General features: G+C 40.0%; 1 protein-coding gene across 3 annotated transcripts in view; it reads left to right on the forward strand.

Moving 5' to 3' along the window:
- The window catches only part of LOC114666275 (kinesin light chain 1-like), a 109,873-nt gene extending 94,833 nt beyond the window's left edge, over positions 1 to 15,040 (forward strand). For all 3 annotated transcript variants that reach the window (XM_028821092.2, XM_028821094.2, XM_051919201.1), the window contains exons 14-17: positions 1,980 to 2,104; positions 3,768 to 3,825; positions 9,762 to 11,048; positions 11,710 to 15,040. In XM_028821092.2, coding sequence (XP_028676925.1) covers positions 1,980 to 2,104; positions 3,768 to 3,825; positions 9,762 to 9,854 — 276 coding nt within the window. In that variant the 3' untranslated portion in view covers positions 9,855 to 11,048; positions 11,710 to 15,040. The remainder of the gene's footprint in view (positions 1 to 1,979; positions 2,105 to 3,767; positions 3,826 to 9,761; positions 11,049 to 11,709) is intronic.
- The last annotated feature ends 211 nt before the right edge of the window (positions 15,041 to 15,251 follow it).

Raw genomic sequence — 15,251 nt, forward strand, 5'->3', positions numbered from 1 at the left:
TACAATAAATTTCTATTTACATTATATACAGTGCATCCGGAAAGTATTCACAGCGCATCACTTTTTCCACATTTTGTTGTTACAGCCTTATTCCAAAATGGATTAAATTCATTTTTTTCCTCAGAATTCTAAACACAACACCCCATAATGACAATGTGAAAAAAGTTTACTTGAGGTTTTTGCAAATTTCTTAAAAATAAAAAAATGAAGAAAGCACATGTACATAAGTATTCACAGCCTTTGCCATGAAGCTCAAAATTGAGCCCGGGTGCATCCTGTTTCCCCTGATCATCCTTGAGATGTTTCTACAGCTTCATTGGAGTCCACCTGTGGTAAATTCAGTTGATTGGACATGATTTGGAAAGGCACACACCTGTCTATATAAGGTCCCACAGTTCACTGGTTCACATGGTCACTCGTGTCAGAGCTCCAGAGGTCCTCTGTGGAGAGAGGAGAAACTTCCAGAAGGACAAACATCTCAGCAGCAATCCACCAATCAGGCCTGTATGGTAGAGTGGCCAGACGGAAGCCACTCCTTAGTAAAAGGCACATGGCAGCCTGCCTGGAGTTTGCCAAAAGGCACCTGAAGGACTCTCAGACCATAAGAAAGAAAATTCTCTGGTCTGATGAGACAAAGATTGAACTCTTTGGTGTGAACGCCAGGCGTCACGTTTGGAGGAAACCAGGCACCGCTCATCACCAGGCCAATACCATCCCTACTGTGAAGCATGGTGGTGGCAGCATCATGCTGTGGGGATGTTTTTCAGCGGCAGGAATTGGGAGACTAGTCAGGATAAAGGGAAAGATGACTGCAGCAATGTACAGAGACATCCTGGATGAAAACCTGCTCCAGAGCGCTCTTGACCTCAGACTGGGACAACGGTTCATCTTTCAGCAGGACAACGACCCTAAGCACACAGCCAAGATATCAAAGGAGTGGCTTCAGGACAACTCTGTGAATGTCCTTGAGTGGCCCAGCCAGAGCCCAGACTTGAATCCGATTGAACATCTCTGGAGAGATCTTAAAATGGCTGTGCACTGACGCTTCCCATCCAACCTGATGGAGCTTGAGAGGTGCTGCAAAGAGGAATGGGAGAAACTGGCCAAGGATAGGTGTGCCAAGCTTGTGGCATCATATTCAAAAAGACTGGAGGCTGTAATTGCTGCCAAAGGTGCATCGACAAAGTATTGAGCAAAGGCTGTGAATACTTATGTACATGGGATTTCTCAGTTTTTTTATTTTTAATAAATTTGCAAAAATCTCAAGTAAACTTTTTTCACGTCATTATGGGGTGTTGTGTGTAGAATTCCGAGGGAAAAAATGAATTTAATCCATTTTGGAATAAGGCTGTAACATAACAAAACGTGGAAAAAGTGATGCGCTGTGAATACTTTCTGGATGCACTGTATACTTGCCGGGAGTGTCTTAATTAAATCGTAGAAGTGTACAATTTTCTCCTGTATTTGGCTTCAGGAATATCCCTACTAAGGGACAAGCAGTAGTCAGCAAGCACACTGGGACTTGTGACATTTGACTTGGTGTCGCTTTTCCATTTCAGGAATGTCTTGATTACACCATTCCCATCACTAACCACTATTTCCAGCAGAACAATCCAGATGAGAATCCAATAAACTAATATTTGAAGGCATGTTAATCCTTAATTTAACTCTTAAAAACCTGTACAGCTTAACAGGAGTTTATGTACTAAATATACAACCTAAAAAATATTCATAACTCAAAATCTATGAAAACATTCTTGAAATCAGCAGAAAAAACTACTTTTAAAACACTCAAAGCTGTTCTGTGACAAAATCTTTCTTGACAGGTGTAATCGGAGCTAAATATTTAGAAAATGCCAGAAGAAGTAAATTCAAAACAAGGTTTTACATGAGTAAGAAGATAAAGCATCTGTTTTGTATAACTGTAAATCTTCAACTAAACCGATTTCTTATATGTATGACTTTCTTTTTTTTTAAAGGATGGTAGTGGTGCACTGCAGAGAAGTGGTTCAATAGGGAGAATCCGTGATGTTTTTCGCAGGAGCAGTGAGTTGTTAGTAAGGAAGCTGCAAGGAAGTGTTTCACCTGAACCAAGAAATCCAAAGTAAGTCTCCTAATTAAAAGTTTCAGACCAGTTTGGAGTACTAGGGTGTTGTACCGTGTTAGCCATTGTGAATGTAGTGAGAAGTCAAGCAAAATGACACCTGTTATTAGCTAACTAAAAAGATTGCAATATGCAAGCTTTCGAGGCAACTCAGGCCCCTTCTTCAGGTAAGATGTAAATTACATTGCCTCGAAAGCTTACATCTTGCCTGAAGAAGGGACCTGAGTTGCCTTGAAAGCTTGCATATTGTAATTTTTTTAGTTAGTCAATAAAAGGTGTCATTTTGCTTGACTTCTCACTAGACCAGTTTGGGAAAGTATTTCTGGCACCATGGGAAAGCTTTTGAAATGTCAGTCTAGTCATCAATTTGTAAGAAGAATAGGCTGTTGACTTAATGATTAGTTTTTTTGTTCCTTTCCTCTGTGTGTGTGTGTGTGTTTTTTTTTTAAATGTGCCCCTGAAACAAACAGTCTTAACACTTTATATGATTACGCAACTGCTCTGAGATAAACAGCTAAAGAAATGCTGAAAACCAGAAAAAAGAGCACTCCGTTTTGAAAACTGCACTATTTTAGATTTATTCTCCATATCTGTTGCATGAGCCAGCTTCTGTAGCCGAGGATCAGACCGCCAAGGTCCCCGCCTTCGGCCACCACCCAACTCACACTGCACCCGACCTCCTTGGCCCCTCCCATAGGTGGTGAGCCCATGGGAAGGGGGACCCACGTTGCCTCTTCGGGCTGTGCCTGGCCGAGCCCCATGGGTGCAGGCCCGGCCACCAGGCGCTCGCCATCGAGCCCCACCTCCAGGCCTGGCTCCAGAGTGGGGCCCCGGTGACCCGCGTCCGGGCAAGGGAAAGCGCCGTCCAAAATTGTTTTCCATCATAGGAGGTTTGTTTTAACCGCTCTTTGTCTCATCCCTCACCTAGGACCAGTTTGCCTTGGGTGGCCCTACCAGGGACATAAAGCCCCGGACAACAGAGCTCCTAGGATCATTGGGACACGCAAACCCCTCCACCACGATAAGGTGGCGATTAAAGGTCTGTCGTGGTGAAAAAGGAGCTGAGCCGCAAGGCGAAGCTCTCAATTTACCAGTCGATCTATGTTCCTACCCACACCTATGGTCATGAGCTACGGGTAGTGACCGAAAGAACGAGATCGCGAATACAAGCGACTGAAATGAGTTTCCTCCGCAGGGTGTCTGGGCTTTCCCTTAAAGATAGGGTGTGAAGCTCAGTCATCCGGGAGGGGCTCAGAGTAGAGCCGCTGCTCCTCCGCATCGAGAGGAGTCAGATGAGGTGGCTCGGGCATCTGATCAGGATGCCTCCTGGACGCCTCCCTGGTGAGGTGTTCCGGGCACGTCTAACCGGGAGGAGGCCCCGGGGAAGACCCAGGACACGTTGGAGGGACTATGTCTCTCGACTGGCCTGGGAACGCCTTGGGATTCTCCCGGAAGAGCTAGAAGAAGTGGCCGGGGAGAGGGAAGTCTGGGCATCTCTGCTCAAGCTGCTGCCCCTGCGACCCGACCTCGGATAAGCCGAAGACAATGGATGGATGGATGGATCTGTTGCATGAAAGAGGTATACAGGTAGTGGCTTTCAGAGATTTGATAAACAGGAATCAGTGAGGATTTGATTGATAAGATTTTATCTTTTTTGTTTCAGCATGAAACGTGCCTCTTCATTAAATTATCTGAACAAAACCAGCGATGAATCTTTTCTGGTAAGATATTGTTATGTGTATCGCACTTCATTGAATAGAAAGCAACTAATTGTTCAGTCCACAGATGACTAAGCTCTGCATTGGACAGAAGATGCAGTCATTATGACAGTTGGGTGCTTCTTGGCATCTGTAAGGTAGTCGCCTGCCTACAGTAACTCCACTCCTTGTTTAGCTAGCTCATTTTACATTTTAAATAACCTGATGGGTGAAATACTCACTTTGTCCCCTAAATTAGCTTGTTCACAGCACAGTACTGTGCTCAGTTGTACGTCAGAAGACAACATTACCTTTAGGGCAGGCAACCTGAGATGTGCAGATGCCAGTGAGGGTAATGCTGTTATTGATACGTTGTCATAAACACGGAGATTATCAGATGCTTAGTAACCTTTTAAAAACAAGCTGTTTAAGTCACATGTAATATTGTAATATGAACAACATAAATGCATTCTAATATGTGTGGAGAAAAAAAAAATTGCAATAAAGGCTTCCAATTAAAGTGTTAGTTTACATGAGTGGATGCAAAGGTCTGCAACAGTAAGCACTGTGGAATCGAGTTTTAAAGTTTCCTTCTTTTTTCAAATGTGGTACAGGTAAAGGAGTGCACATGTATAGGCAAAGTAGAATGTATTTAGAAACAGATACTGCCGAAAAAGTAAATTCATGACATCATTAGTTTGTGATTAAGACATTTGTTAACCATATTTATTTATTATGTGATGTACCTTGTGCACACAAACCAAAGTTAAGTAGCCAATTTACACTGTTTTTTCCTGGAAGGGGTTTTGGAGTGAGCCTATCCTAAAACATAGATTCTATTATTCCCACGCTCAGATTGTTTGTTACATAGACCCACATAAATGTTCTCCACCCCAATTCTTGTTTTATTATCCTTGCACTTGCCTGGCCTGAAAGGAATCACAGCCTGCAACTGCAATACACTTATACCTGGGATTGCCTGAGACTATGGACCGACTACATAGGCTACACTTTACCTATTGGAGACGTCTCCTCCTGTCCTATATACACACCAGATGACAAGATAGACCAACAAGGCAAGCAAAAGGCAGATTTAAACTTTTATTCAGTCAGTATAGCTGTTAACATTAATATGCTTAAATGTGCCAAAAGCCAATGGATATGACACCATACAACCTGGATATTTCAGGAGCTGTCACAGACAATGCAGGCCAACATACCCTAAGTGCATGGATATTCAGTCTCTTAAGGTTACATTGCTGTGTCTCATGGCACGTGTCTTCTTAGTGGCTGTGTTCTTCCTGGATCTCCTCCTTTTACTTAAAGCTGCTGCTGACCTTTAATAGCTTGTCACGGCTAGGGTGGACACACCTAACCCCTCTCAGTCCAGTGACATTTTGACAGACCATACATGCACATGTTCACGAGGTGTGCATGCATAAACATATCCAGTGGTCTGAGGGCTTTGCTTTAATGCATGTGAAAGTGACAATTTACTCAATCTTCTAGGGAAGACTGTGGTCCTGTCCATTGGGGTACCACCCACAAAACACAAGGAAATTAGGGAATACACTTTAAGTACATAGTGTGCCCAGCCGGGACGTCAAGAAGGACAGAGTGAGGGACTGTGCCTTCCGCGGACCACGAAAGGGCAGCCGCCCTGGTTGGTATGGGGGCCACGGGAATGGAGCATGGAAGCTTATCCTCACAGGTGGCGCAGTGTTAGTGCTGCTGCTTTGCAGTAAGGAGATTGCGGGTTCGCTTCCCAGGTCCTCCCTGTGTGGAGAGCGCTTTGAGTAGTGAGAAAAGCGCTATATAAATGTAAAAAATTAAAGAATTAAGCTCAACCCTATAGGGGCCTGTGGCCACCGCCAGAGGGTGCCCAGACGACTGAGGAGCCCTGGACGTCAGCACTTCCGCCACACCCGGAGGTGCTGGCGGAAGTATTACCAGGGATGCCCGGAGTGCTTCCGGGTGCTCATGCGGCACTTCCGCCACACCAGGAAGTGCCGCAGGAAGCTCATCAGGAGGCACCTGGAGCACATCTTGGTGGGAATAAAAGGGGCCGCCTCCTTCCAGTCATCAGCCAGAGTCGGGTGGAAGAGGACGAAGCTCGGAGGAGAGGAGTGGAGGTGGTGAAGGCAGGACTTTTAAGTGTCTCGGACTTGAGGGTGTTTGGTGTTGAGACACTGGGTTGTGTGCGGGACAATACCAATTGTGAATAGTGTAAATAAACAGTGTGTGGTGCTTTAACCATCGGTGTCTGTCTGTCCGTGCCGAGGCTGATCTTCCACAATAGATAGAAGATTACAGTAATCCCTCCTCCATCGCGGGGGTTGCGTTCCAGACCCCTCCCGCGAAAGGTGAAAATCCGCGAAGTAGAAAACATATGTTTATATGGTTATTTTTATATTGTCATGCTTGGGTCACAGATTTGCGCAGAAACACAGGAGGTTGTAGAGAGACAGGAACGTTATTCAAACACTGCAAGCAAACATTTGTCTCTTTTTCAAAAGTTTAAACTGTGCTCCATGACAAGACAGAGATGACAGTTCTGTCTCACAATTAAAAGAATGCAAACATATCTTCCTCTTCAAAGGAGTGCGCGTCAGAGAGAGAGAGAGAGAGAAAAAAGCAAACAGACAAAAATCAATAGGGCTGTTTGGCTTTTAAGTATGCGAAGCACCGCCAGACAAAGTACTGTAGCTGCAAGGAAGGGAGCAAACATTTTTCAGCATTTTTTAGAGGAGCGTCCATATCCTCTAGGCCAGTATGCGAACAGCCCCTCTGCTCACACCCCCTCCCGTCAGGAGCAGAGAATGTCAGAGCGAGCGAGAGAGAGAGAGCGGAAAGCAAACAATCAAAAATCAATACGTGCTGTTTGATCTTTTAAGTATGCGAAGCACCATGCGGGAAGCATATCGCTTGTAAAGCAGCCACATGTAAGCCCAGCAAAGAAGGGAGCAGTGTGAAGGTAATCTTTCAGCGTTTTTTGAGGAGCGGCCGTGTCCTCTAGGGGTGCAAACAGCCTCCGTGCTCACAATATATTTGAGGAGTTTTATTTAATACATAATACGCGCTGTGGTTGGGTAGCTTCTCAGCCATCTGCCAATAGCGTCCCTTGTATGAAATCAACTGGGCAAACCAACTGAGGAAGCGTGTACCAGAAATTAAAAGACCCATTGTCCGCAGAAATCCGTCGAACCAACAAAAAATCCGCGATATATATTTAAATATGCTTACATATAAAATCCGCAATGGAGTGAAGCTGCGAAAGTCGAAGCGCGATATAGCGAGGGATTACTGTATCACAAATCAGAACAGTGAAAAGAGAAAATACATAAAAGATACAAAAATACATGAAAGATAATATATAACAATAACAATGTACAGTATGTGCACATGGCACTTTAGATCTTCCACCAAATGCATTTCCAGCTTTGTTTTTTTGTATTCTTTTCATAGAACAATTTGGAAGGTCCTGACATATTCAGAATGTGGCATTTGAAACTTGATGCTTCCTTAAAAAAAAGGGCTTTATTTTAAATTACAAAATAAAAATTCCCACAGTTTTCAATGCAGTATTATCCTTCAGTAACTACCATCTCAAGCCACCCCCTTTCTGTTCCTCCCTCATCTGTTACCACTGAGCACTATAAAGGACTATCATGCGCATGTTTCCCCTCGCCTTCTGGCCATAGCCATTGACTGTATGCAGCACGGAAAGGCTCCTCCAGCTCACAGAGCAGCATTTTGAGTGGAACAAAACTCTACAAGCAATGATTCCTGTAACAATGCAGAGTTTTTCATACTACAGTGATGTCTACGTTGAACTTAATGACATTCAGCATTTTATTTATAAATGTCCTGCATTCTCAGCCCTGTACAATGTAAGAATTATTGATCAGAATAACTTTATTTGCTAGCAGATGTTCCCATGTCATTCTCTTGGCACCTGTACCTCCCAGTCAGAGGCGCCCTGAAAATGTTTATTCCAAAAAAGACTTCACACTCTAGCCTACCTGGAGTTCACACAAAAAAAAATAGTCAAAGTAGAAATGTAAATTTACTGAAACAACATTAAAAATGTTTTTATTTTGTCCATATAATAATAGCTTGACAAGCATCTGCTTAACCCTGGAAAACAAGCCAGTCATGTCTGTTCTGCTATCAGTGAAACAACATTGTACTTACTGTATGTGGAGCTGCTGTCACATGCAGTGGCAAAACTGAAACGTTTTTTGGGTGGTCTCCACTGGATGATTTGGTTAATCTAATGAAATGTTTAATAATGCTTCTGTCTGGTGTGTCTTTTACATTAAATCAATCTGTCTCACAGTTAACAAAAAAGACAAATACCTTTGATTTAGGACATCAACAAGCTGTGATGAGTTGAATTCAATTCAGTATATTCTTGTATTGCACTTATTACTTATGACAGACCTAGAGAGCATATGTTGATTTGTAAATTTTCAGTCATGTGAAAAAGTAGGTACACCCAATGAACATTGTTGACTTTTTCTAAAGATTTAAAACAGCACATCTTCATATAGGCAATGCCTACAGGTAAAGTTGAAATATTTGCATAAAAATACAAGAAAATATTTCATTTTCAATCATTCATTCAACAAAAATATTAATAAATGCAATGGTTTACTGGGGAAAAAAGTAAGTAAAAGAAAGTCCCCTTGGTCAACTTGGTAAAATTTTGGACCACTCTTCTGTGCAAAATTATGTTAATTGCAAGATGTTTGTGGATGATTTTCTTTCATGTACTGCCCGTTTTTCAAATCCCCTCAGAAAATTACAATGGGATTCCAACCAGGGCTTTGAAGAGGGCAGTCTATAGGTCCATTCCCAGTTCAACGTCAACTTTCAGAGAGGTGGCCTCACACTGTCCTCAAGCACGTTTTCATATGATGCAGAATTCACTGTTGACTGTGCTATGACGACTCTACAACAATGCTCGACAGTTTGTCTGACATTCTTTTCCTCAAATGCTGTCTGCGGTTTGCACCAAACACGTATACCTTTACTGTGGCTAAACAATACTTTATCTTTTATTCATGCTCCCAAAGCACATTATTCCAGAAGGCTGATCTTTGTCTGGATATTAAATGGCAAACTGTGGTCTTTCTCTGATTTCCTTTTTAGACAGCAATGGCTTCTTCCTGGCACACCTTACATGTAGGACAAATTTGGGCAATCTCTTTCTGAATATGTACGTGTGCACTTTGACACCAATTTTAGCAAGAGTTGCCCACAGATCCCGTGATGACGTGTTGGTGTTCGTTGAGACTTCTTTTAGTATCAAAAAGTTAACTCTTGGGCTGAATTTACTAGGCCGTACAGTCGATGGACAAATTGTCTGTCATTTGAAATCTACACCACATGTGGATGATTTTCCTTACAATTTAAGTGATTTGTTTCACAAACTTTTTTGCAATCATTTTAAATCCCTTATCAGACTCATAGACATCCACAGTGTTGTTTTTGACGGCCTTAGCGAGCTCTTATAATCTTCATATGATGACGTCACACAAAGAGAATACCAGACCCTCGCTTTCTGCAGTTTAAATCAGACAGGGTGCACTTGCATTCTCCCTAAGTAATTTCTCATTATTGGTACGTAAACGGAGTTAACTTTTAGTAATCTGATGTATTTGAAGTGCTGATACATGTAGGGCTGTACTTGCTTTGTTGCACGTGACAAATCTGCATTTTTGTTCATTTAGATTATGAGAAAGAATACACCATGTCATTTTCATGTGTCGTATATTCCCTTTATCATGACCATCTAATGTTTCCCTGTTCAAATATGTTGAAAAAGTCCAAGAATGTCCATAGGGTGTATATAATTTTTCAATTGACTGTAAATGCCACTTTTTCTCAACATATTTTCTTATTTTTTGTGTGACTATCATTTATTTGTAATTATTACTGTTGTTTTTATTTTTTAGGATCCTGAAAGAAGAAGACTTGCACAGACTCGTGGTCTCAGTTCCAGTGAATTGGACATTTCACACCGTAAATCAAATTATGAGACATACTAAACATCCTAGATTACACTCCATTCTTGTGTTCAACACTCTCTCCACTTCTCAAAAGGAGAAATTAATTAATTTAATTCCTGAACTGCTCTGTTATGCTGCAATGATTTGTTTTAGGGCACTTTATATTTTGTTAATCTTCAAGGAATTCTAATGAATTTTTGGTGTTTTATGGTGTTTAAATGTGTAAATCTAAAAAGGCAGATGACTATTTTGAACTAACTTTTTATCTTATCTATAAATTCACTCCATCAGGGTTTTCATGCGTTTATTTCATGGAGTTTACACTACACTGTACTCTGGGGTTGGCTAAAGGTAACGAAATGAAAACATGCTGTAGATATTTGTAAATGGAAATATTATGAATTCTCAAGTCTCATCTACCTAAGCACTCACCAGATCAGCATCCCTCTCTTTCCCATATTAGGCAGACTTGAAAGTCTCGGACATTTTGGTCCTATGGACTTGATGTTAACCAACCTCGTTCTGATCTACAGAGCTTTGGTTGTGATCGATTGAATGACAGATATATTAAAAACAGAAATCTGACTTAAGCCAATGATAACTTATTAAATGTTGTGGTGCTGTGAATTATTATTTCCCTGCTTATTAAATTAAACTTAAACCATTTATTAGCAATGCATAATCCAAGTTGTGAAGGGTCAAAATTTAGAAACCCATCAGGAAGGTGTTTGCTTGAAAGGAAACGGTTTGCTCTGTTTTCAAGACTAGAGGTAAATACCAATGACAGCTTTCAATGTCAGGTGGTATCTGCCTCTGTTTTAAAATATGTATGCTTTTTTTATTTTGAGGTTTCAGATGGCAAAATGTAAGATGCTGTGGTATAATCAGTGAAAAGTTTCTTTCTGTATGGAAGGAATTGTGAGATTGTTTTATTTTAATACAGCAAGTGAAGCTACTCTGGTATAGTGCAAAGGGTTAAAGTGATGGCTTCTGAAAAGAAAATAATATCGCCCAATCATAAATACATTTAACATATAAATTACGACACTGACATCCCCGTCCAGAGGCATTAAATTGTTAAAAAATCTATTCTTTAATAAGACAAGATTATAATTTTTTTTGCTTTGTTAATTTATTTATCTGAACATTAGTAGGGCTTGGGCTTCAACCTTGCACATTTTATTTAATATAAGTATTCCTTAGTGAAGTGTGTAGTGACATTAAACCAGGGGTGTCAAACTCTGGTCCTGGAGGGCCACAGTGGCTGCAGGTTTTCATTCTAACCACCTTCTTAATTAGTGATCTGTTTTTGCTGCTAATTAGCTTCTTTTGCCTTAGTTTTAATTAACTCGACTCAGACCCCTTAGTTCCTTCTATTTCCTTAATTAGCAGCCAAACAATAATGAGACACAAAATGAGCAAACAGGTGACCAGCTAACCACATTATCTGAACATAAAGAAAGATGAGGGTCTCAGTAAGGTTGATCTCTCAGGTCAATAATCAGAAACAGAAAATCAACAGTTTGGGAAATGTCTGCTGTAGCAGCAAGAGAACAGCAGCAAGCCAAGGAATTAAGTAACGGGTTTAATTAACAGCAAGAATTGGCTTCTCATTAAGAAACTGATTGGAATGAAATTGGTTGGAGTTTGAAACCCCTGTTTAGCTGGTCATCTGTTGGCTCATTTCATGTCACATTTCTGTTTGGGCCATTTAATGAAGAAAAGAATCAATTTAGAGGACTGAATTCTTAAAAACGGCTATTAAAATGAAGGGAAAAGGAGTTAATTAGCAGTGAAAACTGGTCACTGATTAGGAAAAGGGTTAGAATGAAAACCTGCAGCCACTGCGGCCCTCCAGGCCCGGAGTTCGACACCCCTGCATTAAATGACTGAGCTGAATCTGCACAACGCCATCTAAGACAATAAAGGTAAACCTAACAGGGCTGGTGCAACGTCTTTGAAATACAATCAGCTGAATGTTCATTATAATTTTAAACGCATGTTTTATAATAGGGACTGACTGTTCATCATTGTTAATCCAGACTCCTTCAGCCTCCTGCTGTCTGAGTCTCCGTGTGATTCTCAGCGTGGTTAACTCGGCCTGTGTAATGAGCTGACCACCACTTTAAACATACCTTCTACTGGTGACCATTTTAATTTAGTTTGTTATTCATTGATAAAATGGTGAAAACAACAAAATGAGTAAATGAAAGCGTTGTACTCGCAGATAAACGACACTACTCTAAGGGCAGACCAGATCAGTCAACACAGAGCTTATAAATGATTCTAAATATGTAGAAATCTTTTGATATAAAGCTAATTTTATACTTTGCTTAGTTTTAAATGAAATTTATATTAGTATTACCTTGACACCCCAAGGCCTTGAATTGTTTTATTGAGTGTTTTATTGGTGTAGGATTATTTAAAATTCTAGATTTATATTGTATAATTAATAATGCACTTAAATCACTTTATGAAACCTTTTATATTCAAAAGAAAAAGCTCTCCTAATTTTCATAACCTTGCCTTTTTTATTTAAATAACATTCTTAATCTGGAGTGAAAATATTATTGATAGTAGAGGTTTTATGGATTTTATAGCTTGTTACTTTGGGACATAATGAAAGTAGTAAATATGAGTAGTTTCTGCATAAATTAGTCTGCATTCCTACCTAAAAAAAATCACTTGCTCAATTTTGCAGCTTACTCCACCCCATGTAGTTTATAGTCATTGGTCAGAAGAACAAAAATTCTGATATAATAAGGTGGACAACTGCAAACAATATCAAGATGTCCATGAAACAATCTCCTGTTACTTAGCTTGCATAATCCACATGTCAAATCGTCCAGTTGCATGCTGACAATGTCCCAAACACTTGTATTTTACTAAAATATTGTTAAATGAACCACTGCCAGAATATATTGTCATGACCAAAAATGTAACAAAAACACTTGGATGTGAACAAGTATTTGTAATTGTAGACCGGCCTTCCATCATTCCATTTTTATTAATAGGACCTTAGGATTATTTAGAAGCAGCCTGTGAAACTGCTTGGATGAATTGACATGTTTGGTAAAACATCTTGGATATGCATATGTACAAGGCATACTCTCTACCAGATAAAGGTTATACTTGGTTTTCTTTCATTTTTAATCTTTCATCTTACCTGTTTTAACACACACTCTTTGTTCATAGCCAATAAAAAAGCTTTTACCAGGCTGGACTCAATGAGTGAGAGGTGGCAATCATCAGTTCAAATGGTCATTCACGGTTGAGCTTGTTCAATTTTCATTTATGAGATCATTTTCAGCAGTGGGTTATTTAACAATATTATAGTAAAAATGCTTTTTTCATAACAGCAGAGCAAAATTCAGTAGGTAACATACAGAAAAATCTGATGGGTCACCTGAGCAGTGGCGAGTAGCATGTATTTTACAAGGCGAAATAAGATATTTTCATGTGTCACTGCAGCGTAATAAACTACAAATGTCAGCAAGCATAGCCACTGGTGTTCTACCAGCATATCCAGGTGACCTCTTTGGGTTATCAAGTTTTCCTAAATTTTATAACTGGGTGCCAGTTTGTTAGCCTTTGCTGAAGGAAAAGAAAAGTCGATAAGCAAGAAGACAAGTTTAAGAAAGATGACAGACTGCGTGGAGAGGTGACTGAAAGATAGAGGAGCAGTGCCAAAGAGTCCAAATTCAGCTGAATTAGAGGGGTTTAGGAAAGCCTCCCCAGCAGACAGGGTTTACAGTGCCTGGTACACTACAAGATGGAGAAGTGAGATTGTTAAGCGGTCAAGTCTGCCTTAATGGGAGGTGAACATTCGCTTGGGGCGCCCAGTTTTCTCTGCAGAGTGTTAAATAGATGAATGTTATGAAATATTACTACATGGCCAAACTGTTCATTGTGGAGTATCTGTCATAATCATTTGTATTTGCTCAGGTTTTATTTATATGATTAGGCCAACTTTTATTAATGTGTCATTTTTGGCCTTCAGTGGGTGTAAAAAAAAAAAAAAATGTTAACCAGGCCCACAATTTTAGTCTAACAGCCTGGCCTATTTAAACTGGAAATAACAATTTACTTTGGGCTTAAGGGTCTGTTATTTTATATTCTGTTAACAGTTTTAATTTTTTCATAATTGTTAATAGCATGTTTGTTCTGTAATTGTGTGTTGATCAAACTTGTCTCTGTTCCTGAAAGTTTTTATGTACTGATGAATTTATTGCTGCCCTCACAAATCACACTTTGTGCACACTTGCACCTAAAACAGACCATCTGTCCAACAGACTGTGTGTTGTATAAAGTAACAATTGCTATGGTCCATTGCTATTTCCATATGATTGTTTTGTATATGGAAGCTATTTCTTATACTACATTCACAAGCTCTTGGACTGTTCGGATCTCCGAGTTGTGATGTTTCACCTTCCCACTTCAGTGTGTTCATGCAGGTTTTCGGTTGGGCAATTTAGAGAAATTCAAGGATGTTGTTGATTTGTTACCTGGGCTGCAAGAAAGCTATTAAAGATCAGTGGCATTTATTGTGGAAATAAACACATTAAATGTGTATCTGTTCACTCCAAGTGCAAGCCAAAAAAAATGGCATTGCTGGCTAAACCGGTTTTATTTTATACAATTGACTAAGGTGAAAGGTCAGCGTTACATCAAAACTCGGAGAATTCGAGTAGTTTTATTTTCTCTGAATTGTCCGACTTGCAGATACAAGTTCATAATGCATTCCCACAGAATTTCCAGCTCAGAGACTTGTATTTACCGAATATCCGATAGCACGTGAACGCAGCTGTAGTCTGTTTATGCACAAGTTTAATAAGGTACTATGTGTGAGTGTTGGCCAGTTCAGCATACATTCTGTTTTTCCCTGAATTGTGTGTTTTTCCTTTTATTTTTTATTTTTTTTAGTGATACTGCTACAGGATAACTTTTGTTGATAAATATAAAGATTCATTTTGTGCTGCTTTGAAAATGACAAGGAGCACAGACTTTCAGGCTGGTTTGCTGTGCTGTATGTGTAACGGGCAGTAAATGAAATTTGTGCTCCATGAATATTTCTTTTTTATGTAAAAGTGTTGGGGTATTTCATCAATGAATCTGACTATTGTGTGTTTAAAGAAATGCTTTTGCTCTTACATGAACATGAAATCATACTGTAATTGGTGTCAGAAGAGAATTATTTTACTAATAAAGCATGTGACTTGAGTAGATCTTGTTTGTCTTGGTTCAAGCTGATGAGCCGTACAAGCTGTCTTTCTATTCATGCTTACATGTTTATTAGCCTGCTTACAATAACACGGGTCAGCAAAAATTTTGTCACAGAACAATTTAGTGGGATTCTAGATCTACTTTTTCAGGCTGATTTCAGAAGTCTACTCAGAATTCTTCAGTCACCCATAGTTTTTGACTATTTTTTTTGGC

Source organism: Erpetoichthys calabaricus, chromosome 15, assembly GCF_900747795.2.
Source record: "Erpetoichthys calabaricus chromosome 15, fErpCal1.3, whole genome shotgun sequence".
NCBI classification, from domain to species: Eukaryota; Metazoa; Chordata; class Cladistia; order Polypteriformes; family Polypteridae; genus Erpetoichthys; species Erpetoichthys calabaricus.